Raw genomic sequence first — 14,054 nt, 5'->3', positions numbered from 1 at the left:
AATTGTCTCCAGAAAAGATGCTTGTGCGAAGCTGATCCCAACTCTGACTGTAACAGCAATACTTAAATATCACTAATTCAACAAATATAAAAAATGTATTTATTTTGCGATGCTTTTGCTGTACCCTGTTCTTTATTTTTTTGTATGAGTGGTTGACACTGAGGGCAACCGAAGTAGTTAGCAACTTTTACCATTAAGTTTATTGCTTACTCTACAGCACTATAATTAAGCGTTCGCCTGCTTCCGCCGTCGGCGTTTGGTGATGCATCTGTGGCTTTTTTGCAGAGATCATCGTCTGGAGCGTATGGAGGCAATGGAGAAGCAGATAGCCAGCCTCACTGGCCTGGTCCAGAGTGTGCTGACCAGAGCTCCAGACAGTGACAGCACGTAAGACTCTCCATTATACCCCATTAACCCTCCAAAACACACAGACGCAGCTTTAGCTCAGACACATAGGCAGCACTATCGACAGGAACAGAGGCAGGCTATTATCAGAGCCTTTATCAGCTCCATAGCAGTGAAGTGGTACATTACTTTGTGTGAGCACAGAGCACTGAACATTAGCTACAGGGCACAGAGGTATTGATTTTGGCATTAATACATAAAGATGTGTAAGATAGCCTCAGTAGATTTTGAGTTCCTCATTTACATGGAACATTTTTATCATCGACACAACAAGGGCTCATTAACAAGAAGATAACTTGTTAATGTAATCAGTCTGATAGTGTCCAGCAGTAGCGCTGTTAGCGTTAGCACTGTAATTGCCTTGCCCTGTGGCCGTTGATCCTCAGATGCGGCCTGCTGCGTCTCTGCATGATGGCGGGCTGCCCTCCGGACCAAGGGACCGAGTTCTCACGGCCATTACCTTTTTCTTCCAGCGAGAAGACCGAAACCAACAGCGACGGCTCCGCCACTGGAAGTGAGTACAGTAGTGTGAATGTGACCCGTGTGCCAAACCAGCCTTCCTGTTAATAACAACACTGCTGTGGTGATCTGTTTAGAAATTATGTCACTGGAATTTTCAAGAGGATAATGGACACAAACAAGCAGTGATGGGGATCTCCCGGTTTATGACAAATTTATTCCTGTCTTTATCAACTGTTCGCTTGAGTTGTCGTTGGTTTTTAAAGGCGCTTTCACACTGGCAGTTCAGTTCAGTTGGTCCAAACTTTGTGAAACAAATGATCGGCTGCTCTGTAGTTCTGTTCCAGACTACACTACACTAGTTGTGTTTCCATCAACTTATTTCGATGATTCGATTTTGAAGATTCGCATGAGATAATCTTGATGGAATCATGAACGTTTTTACGCACATTTGAGGTGTTTTTTGTCTCTTTTTGAAAATTAGTTAATGCACTAAATGGGAGATGGAAACTCTTTGTGGTTCTGACATCGCGAACATTTAACTCACACTGATCATCTGTTTCAAGACAAGCTGCCATGAAAGAACAGTTATAAGTTGTCCAATTGAATCCAACAAAGTTGTCTGATAAGCAATTTCTTTTTTGTTGTTGTTTTTTGTCTCTAGTGCAGTCTGTACTTCTTCTACTGTTAACTGACGGATTAGCCTACAGCAATACATTACACTGCCATCTTCTGACCAAAGTATGTGAATGCAACTTTGTTTATTCGCCAGTTGATGGAAACGTCTCTAATTTGCATTTTCTTAAATGGAAAATGTGGAAACATGGCTACTGACTTTAAACTAACAGACAAAGAGCTGTAAACATATAATTATACAGACTGACATGTAACTCATTGACTGGACAGTTTTGGCAATGGTCACTCTGCGTCAACAGGAACCAAGTAGAGAAATCAAATTCTACTGACTTCTTATGAAGAGTCATGCTTTCCAAAAAAGTGTGTGTTTGGTTATTGCTATCAAACCACAAACAAACCACATCAGAGTTTGCTCAGACGCAGGCCAAGACCCCCTTTATATGTTGTCTCAGGGGGGTTTCACATCTATAGTTTGTTTGCTCTTTGATAAATTGTTCAGTTTCTTTTCAACAAAAAAAAAAATCAAAAAATGCTAAAAAACCACGTGTCTGGGACAGGAGCAAGAAAGTAAATACTGCAAATGTATTTTTGAGAAAGAAACATTTCACTTAAAGGAAATATTTTGAAAAAAATTAAAATTTTATACTGCTTATTACACAAGCTGCAAACGTTTGGGTGCTCTGCTGCATCAGGAGCGATTTAGCTTAAGCTTGTCGTAGTTGGTTCACGTTGGATCATGTTCCCACCACAAACAAACTGCTCCAGAGTTCGTTTGGAAAGACACAGAAACAAACTCCTTAAAGGTGCTCTGTGCAGTTGTTTTGTCTCGTATAGGCCCATGAAAAACACAATTGTGAAAACAGACAAATGCACTGAACCAAGATGCACCAAGATTTCTTAGTCATTCATCCCCCTTTCCTTTTTTCTGTTTCTCTTTCACTGTCTTTGTCTTTCGTCATCTACTGGAGTTATTGAAGACTTTCATTCCAGAGGATTCATCACCATTTCAACACACGCTATTAAGAACTTATAGCTGGTCAAATTTACTTTTTAGAATAGTTAAAGTTATAGGTCATAGTGTGACTTTAAAGCAGTCCAATTCTTGGGAATTTAATTTCATTAATTTCATGAACGTGTCCAGTGTGGAGAAGTTTTTGTCCATACTAAGCACAAAAACAGGAAGCAGGAGGGGAAATGCTGGCAAGGCTCTGACAAAAACTGAAAATGTATACCTTCTAACAGCTTGGAGCTTTTGAAAGGTGTTAAACAAACAAACAAACTGTCAACATAACCTCCTTGGCAAGGTAATAAGACAGACAGCTTTGAAGTATTTGGAGGGCTTCTTTTTTTCACTTATTTACTATCTCTGCACTGGATGCATGGAGATTGAATTTTAGTGTATTTCTCAGTAAAACAAACTTACATGGTACTAAAATACTGGTATGAATCATTTTCCAACCGGTGAAGGCTGCAAATACTGCAGAATTTCTGAATTAAACCCTTTCATCTTCTTGCTGTTCTTTTATTTGTCTCATTCCTGTTTCCGTTCATAATTTTGTAGTGCAGTTTTGGCACAAACAAACCTTTTTGGTGGCCAGACCTTCGCAGCGCCGGTGCAAGGACACGGTAGTCTTTGAAGCTTCCTCACAAAATAATGCACCGCCAAAAGACTAAGCCATCACCGGAGTCATTTTCACTGTGTAGTCAATAAAAAATCTCTCCAGGATCATCATTCTGTAAATATGAACTTTTAAGACTTTCCTCTCCCTCTTTGTGTGTCTATCACCCTCTCATTAATTTCTCGGTAACTGGCTCACTCTCTCTATATTCCAGCTGGCCGGCTGAAGAAGAAAGGTAGTTGCCATCTCCTACTCTATCGCCCTTTTAATTTCTCCTCTCAGACATCTCTCTGCTCTCTGTATGGGTGTGTGTTGTTGCTGGGTAGCTGGCGGTGTCTATCCTCACGTTTTACTCCTGGCTGGTTTTCCGGAGAGCGAATCCCCCCCCCTCCCTCTCTCTCTCTCTGTCTCTCTCTCTCTCCTGTCTTGTCTCTACCTTTTTGAATCTGTGCTTGGTTTTTCCTTTGGGAATTTCAGGGGGTTATTTTGTCACAGACTAGGCTCTCCTTTGTAAATGTGTGTGTGTTCAGGAGGCAGATGTGTGTGTGAGGATAGCTGGGGAGTCTATGGCCATACTCACAAAGCCCTGTGTTAAGATAAGAGCATGGTTATCCCCCTGTGTGTCACTACTGAATAGACTAATTGCACTTCTTTATGGGTTACTAATAGCATGAGCTCACGTTTCTCCCAATGGACTATTAAAGTTTTGTGGATATGGCGCTTTTTTTGCATTCACACACTGTATTTTTTTCAGTGTGTGCCCGGATTTTCTATATATGTACTTTCTTTGAGCCTTTATGCGGTGTGTGTGTGTGTGTGTGTGTGTGTTACTGTTTGTACTGTGTGTCATACTGGCTGGCCTCGAACCTCACCGGAGCACAGCCCCGGTAAACTAACCAATTTGTTTCTACACAACCTCCTTGTGACCCCCCCATATCCTGCTCTGTGATTGGCAGCTCACACACCATCGGCACCTCTGGCTCTGATGCCTCCGCCTCCTTCTATCACAACCCCGGTGAACAGCGCCAGCCGCTTGCAGATGCAGCTCCACCTGCACGGTCTGCAGCAGAATGCCACCGACCTGCGCAAACAACTCGGCCAGCTTCGCAAGATACAGGTATAATGTGTTGAAGTATCCATCGAGAAAATCATTTTTTTGTTTGTTGAAGTGAAATGTTGCTTTGTTTCCTCTCATTTAACTGGTCAAACATTCTTATGACCTTATATTTAAGGGATAAAATAAATGGTAATTTGGCAAATGCACTGCAATTATGTAGCGCTTTTATCCAAGGCGCTTTACACTACAGACTGCACACATTCACCCGTTCACACACACATTCATACTGGTGGCAAGGGGGTACCAGGGCACACTGGTGCCACCTGCCACCATTGGGAATTCATTCACACACCGATGAACACAGCATAGGGAGCAATTTGGGGTTCAGTATCTTGCCCAAGGATACTACAACATGTAGGCTGCCATGGTCGGGGATCCAACCACCAACCTTACGATCAGTTGACGACCACTCTACCAAATATGTTTTGGCGCGGTTCACCATACATAAAGAGATGATTATAGTCTCCTAAACTAATCCTTACTCTAGCCCAATGTTTCTTTCGTGTCAAGGACCACTAAATTGATGCACATTAGGTCACAGACCCACCTTTGATAGGATTTCCCTCATAGACTGTATATAAGTAATGGATGTAGAGACCGTGACTTCACTCATTGGTGTGCGGACTACCCGTTGGAAGCATCGAGTTCAGCGTTACACTCTTCGCCATCTTGTGTCACTATCTTGTTTCCGATACGGGGAGCAGACCATATTTGGACTGTGGAGGAGGAGAGGGATCTGATCATTGGCTACAGCCTCTCTACACCTCAACCTGACTGAGAGAAGCCGCTGCTAATTCATGTTAGCATTAACTGGGATGTTCATTTTGGCTAGCAAAAAACAAAAACAAAATGTACGTTACTTACCTAAGAAAAAGTAATGGCTCGTCTTGTTGGCCACCTGTCAATCAAAGATAGCCACGCCCCAAATCATATGATTCTTTATCTCCTATTTTCTTCTAAATGGGGCCACTATTTGAACTATTAACATGAAAATGTCTTGAAGAAGATTTTTTACTAGCGATTGAGACCATAGTCTTATCCTAAAAAAAATTCTGAGGTAATAAATCAAGTGAAAAGTTTTCTCATTTTGCATTGAAACGAATGGACAGAAATGTTTTTGCAGCCAAACTTAGCACCCCCTGCTGGAATTTTTGGTAGATTGTAGCTTATGGCACTTCCTGGTTTGCCTCCCTGCTCAGACCCGGAGGTTGCCGCCTGGTTTCCCTTCAGGTACCATGTGAAAATAATGACTTAAATCGTGAAAATGGACTATGTCCCATTTTTTCCACCCCGAACTCCCTCAAGGACCATTTGGGGTCCTCTGACCCCTGGTTGAAAACCACTGGCCTAGCCTATGTCATTTTAAATACAGAGCTGGGTTGTTTTTTAGGTTCCCGTTATGTTCTATTTAAAGCGGAGGAACAATAGACTCTGGGAGCATTGGAATGATGTCAACCGGCCGGTTTAAAATCAGCAAAATTAGTCTTTAAAGAGCCTGTTTGTTTCCTTTTTTGTTTTATTATCAGTGGTATTTATTCATGCAGATATATTTAATTTTATTTAAAATATTTCTATGATATTCTAGGTAATAATTTGTCTCCTGTTCCCTTTCATTTGATTGGTTAGATCTCTTTTTGATATAATTTAATGTCAGCAGCTGGCGCTTCTGTCACAATAGGCTGTGATGAATAATTTTCAGTGAATCAAGTTGCATCATTTTTATTAGTCTGAATGACAAAGAGTGGCTCTTTGCAGAGCTCTTCATACCTCATTGTTAACATGCAAGACATACAGAATATTAGAGCACATTATGCACTCTACATTTGGTTTGTTATCCTTCCACAGATTGCTACAAAGTTGTAGAAAATTGGCTGAATTGGTCTCCAATATTGAATTCTTCTATTTTCTACATTCAGCTGTTTATGATGTCAAATGTATACAACATCTCAATACACACGTACTGTATGCAGGAGCAGTGGCTTTGATGTTTATTTGATCTTCACTTCAATACAATACCTCCAGTAAATAACACCTGCAGGTTCACATGACTGTACTGCATGACACATTGAGGGCATTCTACCTTTTGAGGATTAATAATGAAATGGAATGAGTGGAAGATAAAAGCTCAGTTCACGTGGCAGAGACACAGAATGTCATGATGGATGCAGAATCAGATGAAATGCCACAAAGGAGGGTTAACAGAAATGTGGAGACGAGGCCCTCATCTATTCCATTTATCTCTGATGCCAGCGATGCCATGGTTACCGCAGGAAGCGATGATGAGCTAAATGCTTTCAGCAACGGAGAAGAGGATTCAAGCTGCGTGTGGGGGGGGGGAGAAAGAAGGAGTAATGGGAGTGACAGATGACGGGCGTGCAGTGCTGTTATTTGTTCCCTGGCAGCAGTCACAAGGGCTAAGCAGCGAGACAGAGAGCAAAAATAGCCGAGACTTCGGTGTATCACGGGAGGACAGTTTTGCTGTTTACCTGTACGTGCGCCCAAGTGTGACCTCTGCATCTGGACCCATATTGTTGCCCATGGTGGTGACCAGCGGCTTAAATTTTACATGTGCCTCATGAATTATACAAAGGGAGTGTGCAGGAGAGACAGGCAACTGGGAGAGAAGAAGCGCAGTGCTCAAGATATTTAAAAAAAAAACAGTAAATATAATAAATAAAAAATGTAGGTTCTGTATGTATATTTCTTCATATTCTTTAAATACATATTCCTTGTGTTTGGCCCACTGCGTTTACAGCATGATTGCCGTTTTAATACGGGATACTAGGTAATTTGTTAGTGATATTGTTGTCTTGCTTCACTTCCTGGAACATAAGGCAGATCAATTATTAATTTTTCTTGCTTACCAGGTGTTTTCATCTCGGGGAGTTGTATTACATGCAGTAGTCCCTTGGAATATTCCATTCATAACACTTGAGAGAGTGCTGGGTTCACGCTCAGTGCTCCTGTCATGGACGGGCTCGGTTCTCCTCAGGGCAGCCGGGCTTTCTTTGTTTGGAGTACATACAAAAGAGGGAACAACTTGCTGCATCTGTCAGTGCTTTTAAGGGTAAAGACTTAAAAAGCAATGGCTGAAAAACATGTCAAGGGTGGAGGAAAATGTTCTTTTGGCATAACAAGGCACAAAAGGTCGTGGAGTTAAATATGAGGCCATAACCGCCCTCTCAAGGATGGGGGAAACAAAATGTCGTTTTTTTTTATATCACTGAGGTCTGTTTTGAAAAGCCTAAGGCTACTGCAGTCCTCCTACTTGTTGTCCTGTTGTTATTCTGTGATGGCAGCGATAGCAGATTTCAACAAGCTACTCTCAAGAGGCTAGCCAGGCTAACATTGATACAATTCATTCCCAAATAGTCGCTGAGTGTCGAGAATGCCCTGCAGATGTAAGAGCAATATAAGTTATCTGTAACACTGTGTTTGAATGTGTGTGTGTGTGTGTGCAGATGGAGAACCAGGATTCGGTGCGAACTCTCTTGAAGCGGACAGAAGCGGAGCTGAACGTGCGCGTGGCCGACGCCTTGAGGAAGCAGGAAGATCCTCTGCAGAGACAGCGCCTCCTGGTGGAGGAGGAGAGACTCAAGTACCTCAACGAGGAGGAGCTCATCATCCAGCAGCTCCAGTCAGTGGCAGGATAAGACTTAGCAATGTCTTCGCACTAAACCTTTTAGTGAATAATATTTCAAATATTAGATATCAAAAGAAAATTACATGAATTCTTCTACAGCACCAGTGAAGGATTTTTGGTCAGTGTGTTGAATATATAAGCTGACAGATATCTTGTGTAAGTTGAGTGTTATCACATATTTTGTAATTGCTTCTTACATGACAAAGTTTGTATCTGTTTTATAATTAGATGACTCACAGGGTGACGCAGTGATAGGATGAAATTGTAACTGTAATTAAGCCAGGCATAGAGCAAGATGCTTATTAAGATCTGAGGTATGAGACGGTCCAGCAACTAATTGAAGCGACTGCAAAAGCAGAGCAGCGAGCTACCTTGAGATTTAATAATCCGATAACTTGCTTCTGTCTCATATGTGGAAATGTTCTGCGGTAATAAGTCCTGGATCTCAGACGAGGTCCTGAATCTCACTCTGAGCGACATTTTCATTGCAGACTAATTGGTTGAACTGTTAGATGATTTCCGCTAATCAATGTCGCTTGTTCAAACTGGCTAATGGCCAATTTATTTTGGTTAATTATACAGGGAGCTTTCGTTCATTACGTAACTTAAGGCAGATCTATATTACATAAGTCTGACCCGACGAGACACACACTCTCTTTAGAACAAAACACATTTACATTTGTACAGGTTCTCTGATCCACATTTTCACCGCAGTTGTTTTAAAACGTTTTAAAACCCGTCCACACTCCTCCAGTTCAGCTGTCCAGGACTGTTGATCTTGCTGCCAGTTGATTGAGAGACAGTTTATTGGCAGAAATTTTACTGAAACTCCCAACAGCATAATTTTGAGATAAATATTCAGTAAAAAGTTAAGTGTAGCAGAGGCATCCCTGGTGCTCAGCCTTCTGTCTGTTCCATCTCAGCGACCTGGAGAAGTCAGTGGAGGAGATCCAGAAGGAGTCGTCTGTCAACCACAAGATGGTGACAGTGCAGGAGCTGGAGGAGAAGGCCACGGTTCTGAGAAAGCTGGGAGAAACGCTCACAGAGCTGAAAAGTGAGTCATGCTGGCGCATTTCACATTCTGTGCACAGCCACAAAACAGAAAGCAAAGTCTTTTAGTCAGGCAGACAGTTTGTAATGCACTAATTACTCACCAAGGCGCTGATTATCCTTTAGTCACCCACAGCCAGTCTGTCAAACATTTAATCAGTCTCAGATTGCTCATTGTCTTAATAAACTCCATGACCATTTACAGGAGTTTAAAAATGTTTTCTTTGATTACCACAAAAAGCTTTGGAAAGACAAGTGGAATTGATTTGCTTGCTTGCTTGGTTTCCTGTGTTACTTCTCTTCTTTCTCCTGCAGATCAGTTCCCGGGCCTGCAGAGCAAGATGCGGGTGGTGCTCAGGGTAGAGGTGGAGGCTGTCAAATTCCTGAAAGAAGAGCCGCACAGGCTTGATGCCTTGTTAAAACGCTGCAAGACTATAACTGACACCCTCGCCACCATGCGCAAGTATGAACTTGCTCCAGCATCACATCAATATTATTGCATATTTCACAACTTCTATCATCGTGTCAGCCACCGCCAGTTACTGGCTAACAAATTGAAAACAATATAAACAAATAAAAGGTTCCAACCGCTCATTTTCATGCATCTGCTGGTCACTAGTTTTGTGCACAACGTCATCTGAGTCTGGGTCTGACTGAGGCTCACGCAGGTATAACTGAATTTCTTTGATGTTATCCCTAATGCTTGCCATCCTGATGCCCTTCTTTTTTTTTTTTTTTACTTTTTGTGTGAAAAAACCATGTTAAATAAAATATTAATCTTAGCATGCTTAAAAATGTGTCTGGAGGGAGACTTTAATTAAATAAGGAATTAAAGTAACTGAATGTTTATACAATTTGTCCTTACACTGACTTGGAGATGGGAAAGTTTAAAGGCATCCTTTACTGGAAGTGCCTTTGTGCAATAAGTTCTTCGGTGACACGTAGTGAAATATGTCCGACATTAGCTGACACAAAAACGTACCCATAATCAATTCCGGGAAGGCTTTTCCATTTGTACCTCTGCCAAAGAGATTATGTTTTCCTGCCTCTTTGTTTGTGTGTCAGCAGAGTACTATGGATTTTCATAAAACATGGTGGACGGACTGGCCTTGCATCAAAGAAAATTGATTAGATATTGCTGTTAATTCAGATCAGATATCCGCCATTAAACATTAATTGTTTTAGAATGAAGCTCTTAAAACTAGCAAAGATAGAGAGATGATTTAAAATGTAAAATCATAATGTACGCGGGAAAAAACGTGTCCTGAAGGGTTCATTCAAGTGGCTCTTATTAATGTGACCACTTGGCTTTATGTGTAAAAGCCTAATGAAGGCTCTTTTCAGCTTCATGAATAAATACTTTTTTAATTTTATAGCGAGTATGGACTTGGACTTTTAAATTTGCCCTGCAGCATTTTGTCGTCTATCTCCATATCAGCCATGTGTCCAAAAAGCACCTCACTGCTGGTTTAATTAACCTCACAGATCGAAAGAGCTTATCAAATTAATGTTTTCACTTGTCTTTGTGGGCAAAAGAGAGAGAGAGGTTTGCACCCTTCGTGTTTTTTTGGCGTTCAAAAACAATTGTTTTCACTTCAGCTCCTGGGTTATTTGTGTTTTTGTTACATTTCAACAAGTTGGTTAATTAATTCATCTTCCATGTCTTCCCAGACAAGCAAATGAGGGTGTGTGGAAGAAGCAGGAGGACTTCTCAAGTCCTTCATCGAAGCACAACGACGACTTGCGGAAGTTTTCAGACTTTGACATCCCCACCAGTCCTCCACTCACCATCAATGACCTTGGGGGAGGCAACAGCCTGTCCAACTGGAGCCCCCACTCCAGCCTGAGCCGTGGCCATGGGAATCTGTCTGGCCCTCACAAGGACAATCATCCTCCTGTTCCCCACAAAGGCAAAGCCCTGGAGGAGCTGGAACGCCGCGCTTTAGCTGACAAAGCTTTGTCCGTGGAGGTCCGGCTGGTAGGAATTACTTCTAATGTTTTGCACCTTTATCTTGCTCACAAATCATATCATTTTATTTCTTAGTTTCTTTTGTTCAGACAAGGTAAGTAGGAGAAAAAAAAAAAAAAAAAAGACACGTCACAGCGATCAGCTGACACCTCAGAAGAAGACTGAAGTTGTCAGTCGAAACATGTCAGGTAAAAACATCTCCTACTTACCTTGTCTGAACAAAAGAAACTAAGAAATAATATTCAAAAGCAGACAAAATGAAATTGCTGGAAATCACAAATCATATCACAAACAGAGTTATCCCTGCTTCACCACATTGGCAGTGTTTTTAGATCAGTCTCTGCACTTCACAGGCAGCAGAGCGAGACTGGGAGGAGAAGCGGGCCAGTCTGACCCAGTACAGCGCCCAAGACATCAACCGGTTGCTGGAAGAGACCCAGGCTGAATTAATGAAAGCTATTCCAGACTTGGACTTTGCTGCCAAGCAGATCAAGCCTTCCTCTAACACACCATCCTCCCAGAATCCCCAAGGTGGGGCAGGAACTCCAGAGCACCGCGTCAGCAAGCCCCAGCACAAGCTCTCTGGGAAAGAGGGAGGATCCAGGCGTGGCTCTGGTGAGAGTGTTCCCCTCTTCAGTCAGCATGGTTATTATGCATCATTGTGAAGCAAAAACCTTGCCTCTTTAAACTGTCAGCTTTTCAAGAGCTAAGAAAAACAGCCTTTTTATTCAGGGTAACCATCATGCATTTTAAAATGAATCCAATTAGTTTTAAAATACTCTTACAAGCCCCGCAGGTCATTAGATTTTCTCAAGAACATGTGGTCCCTAAACTGACATTAAATATGAAAAACATTAAAACTGCAGATACTGTACGAATTTCGAAGAAAGTTAATTTTATTAATGCACTACATCACTCTGGTTTTAGATAAAATAATGCCTACTAATGCCTCATAGCTTGTTTCTAAAGTTACTATAATGCCACTTTAACTGTGAGTCCTTCCTTAAGGTGGCTGATTTACTTCCTTTTTACAGATGAGCTGACAGTGCCACGATATCGCACCGAAAAACCCTCCAAGTCTCCTCCCCCTCCACCACCTAGACGCAGTTTTCCGTCTTCTCCAGGCGTAACCAGCCGCAGCGGAGAGCCACTCATTCCTGGAAAAAGTATAAAGGTAAGACAGAGACACGCATGCAGTCATAATATGGATGTGCATCACATAGAGTAAAGGGTGAGACATTAAAATAAGGAATATTTTTTTGTTTGTCAGTAAAATGTCGATGCTGCAGGCTTCAGATGTGCTAAAAGGCTCCCTTATATTTGTGATTGTAGAAGACTGAATCTGAAGAGACTGAAAGCCAGAAGCCTCATGTAAAACTGAGGAGGACTGTGTCTGAAAACCCCCGTCCTGCGTCTACACCCCCCACACTTGCCTCTGGGGACAAGGAGGAAGGAGAGGAGGAGAAAATTGCTGCAGAGTTGGAGGTGAACAAAAACATGAGTTGTGTGTTATGTTGATTATATCCTCAATAGGCTGATGTTCAATGACTTGGAAAACTGCTCTCTTTTTATTATTTATGATACGTCCGCAATCTGCTGCTGGTCTTTTTGCATGCACGCATACTCGCGAGCAGACAAGCTCACCATCATTACCACATGTTCAAGCAGCAGGTGCCATATGTCCCCCTGCCCCCTGGCACTGGGAGAGCCCAAAGATCACATACTGCTCAGTCACACACATCATCACCCAGGGCTCACAGATCACAGCCAGACAGATGGATCCCAATGCCTGCTTGGACTGTGTTTGGGATGGCCTGCCTGAAATTTGATGGAGCACACAGTCAACAAAAGCTGATTTGGGTTATTTAGTGGCTTTTGTGTTTTGAATCCTGCAATTTCTGACAGCTTTTGAACTTCCTTTTTCCCTCCCCAGCTGTTTGAAAGAGTCCCGCTCAGGCTCGCTCGTCCCCCTCCCCTTTCCCTGCCCGTTAGCCCTCACAGCAGGAACAGTATACCCCCCTGCAGACTGGACCTGTGGCCCTCTGAGGCCCCAGGCACTGAGGTAACACTAGCTGACCCTGAGTGCTGTGCATCGCTGCCCTCTTCGACCTTTTTCCCTCTTCACCCCTGAACCACACACAGAAACCACTAGCTGCTGCTCAGCCTGCAGCCACATCCACTCCTCCTCTTATCTCTGCAAGCTGAAACACAAAGTCTCCCTTCAGCAGATACTATTGCACACCAATTATTAATGTGAGCACATGCTGTCCCAACCAAAGAATCCCAACCAAAATTATACAGAATTCACACTTATTTCCCCACATCCCTGTTGGTAATCAATTTCTTCAGTTTTGTAATTGCATTATGTGATTTAAACTGGTGTGGAGGCTGAATACCCATGTATAACCACCATGTACCAAAATGCAATTATTTGATACACATAACTTGAAGTTACATTAATCCCTTTTTGGCCAATTGGGGGGGAAAAAAACATTAAAACCTGCTGACACACATAAATCACCATATCAGCGGATTATAAAGTTGTTATGTTAGCAGACTTTTGCATATTTACACACCCAGCAGACAAGGAGCAATATTTATTTAATAGTTATGTTTCTCGCCAGCTGATGAGTGTAAGATTAATATTCACCCTGGTTTCATTTACCCTAATCCATGAGGAAAGTATCCGGGACTAAACATGGCTTGAAATCCTTGAAAGTTTGTGAAATTGAGGCCAAAAAAGGAAGGTCTTGAAAGATTTTGAAAATAGACATAAATAGGTCATGTAGCTGCATTATGGTTGGACGCCCAAATGCTTTGAGAAAGTGTGACAGTCACATCATTATAAAACGTCTCAGAGTTGTAACAGTAATCACCCTTGATCGACGTCTCAAACTATCCCATAGGGAATTGAATGAAATTGGGCCTGGTAAGTTCTTGAAAAATCCTTAAATTTGATGTTTAAAAGGTTTGGACTTAAATATGCTAGGTGTGCAACTACAACCCGGATTCCAAAAAAGATGGGATTCTATATAAAACTTAAATAAAAACAAAATTAATCAAATTAAAAAATCAGGTTGTATATTTACAAAAACAAAAGTTTTCAGTTTGACATATGACATCTTTGTACAGCTTTCAATTAAATACATTATGTCT

At 41.9% G+C, this 14,054-nt stretch overlaps 1 protein-coding gene across 2 annotated transcripts in view; it reads left to right on the top strand.

The window, feature by feature from the left end:
• The window catches only part of srcin1a (SRC kinase signaling inhibitor 1a), a 128,150-nt gene that overhangs the window by 95,022 nt on the left and 19,074 nt on the right, over nucleotides 1-14,054 (top strand). For both annotated transcript variants that reach the window (XM_059348938.1, XM_059348939.1), the window contains exons 10-20: nucleotides 286-387; nucleotides 792-919; nucleotides 3,334-3,354; nucleotides 4,076-4,236; nucleotides 7,698-7,873; nucleotides 8,803-8,933; nucleotides 9,245-9,392; nucleotides 10,601-10,907; nucleotides 11,252-11,513; nucleotides 11,933-12,072; nucleotides 12,231-12,383. In XM_059348938.1, the coding sequence (XP_059204921.1) occupies nucleotides 286-387; nucleotides 792-919; nucleotides 3,334-3,354; nucleotides 4,076-4,236; nucleotides 7,698-7,873; nucleotides 8,803-8,933; nucleotides 9,245-9,392; nucleotides 10,601-10,907; nucleotides 11,252-11,513; nucleotides 11,933-12,072; nucleotides 12,231-12,383 (1,729 nt within the window). The remainder of the gene's footprint in view (nucleotides 1-285; nucleotides 388-791; nucleotides 920-3,333; nucleotides 3,355-4,075; nucleotides 4,237-7,697; nucleotides 7,874-8,802; nucleotides 8,934-9,244; nucleotides 9,393-10,600; nucleotides 10,908-11,251; nucleotides 11,514-11,932; nucleotides 12,073-12,230; nucleotides 12,384-14,054) is intronic.

This window comes from Centropristis striata, chromosome 13 (assembly GCF_030273125.1).
Source record: "Centropristis striata isolate RG_2023a ecotype Rhode Island chromosome 13, C.striata_1.0, whole genome shotgun sequence".
Taxonomy (NCBI): Eukaryota; Metazoa; Chordata; class Actinopteri; order Perciformes; family Serranidae; genus Centropristis; species Centropristis striata.
This window is presented reverse-complemented; position numbering and strand designations above follow the sequence as displayed.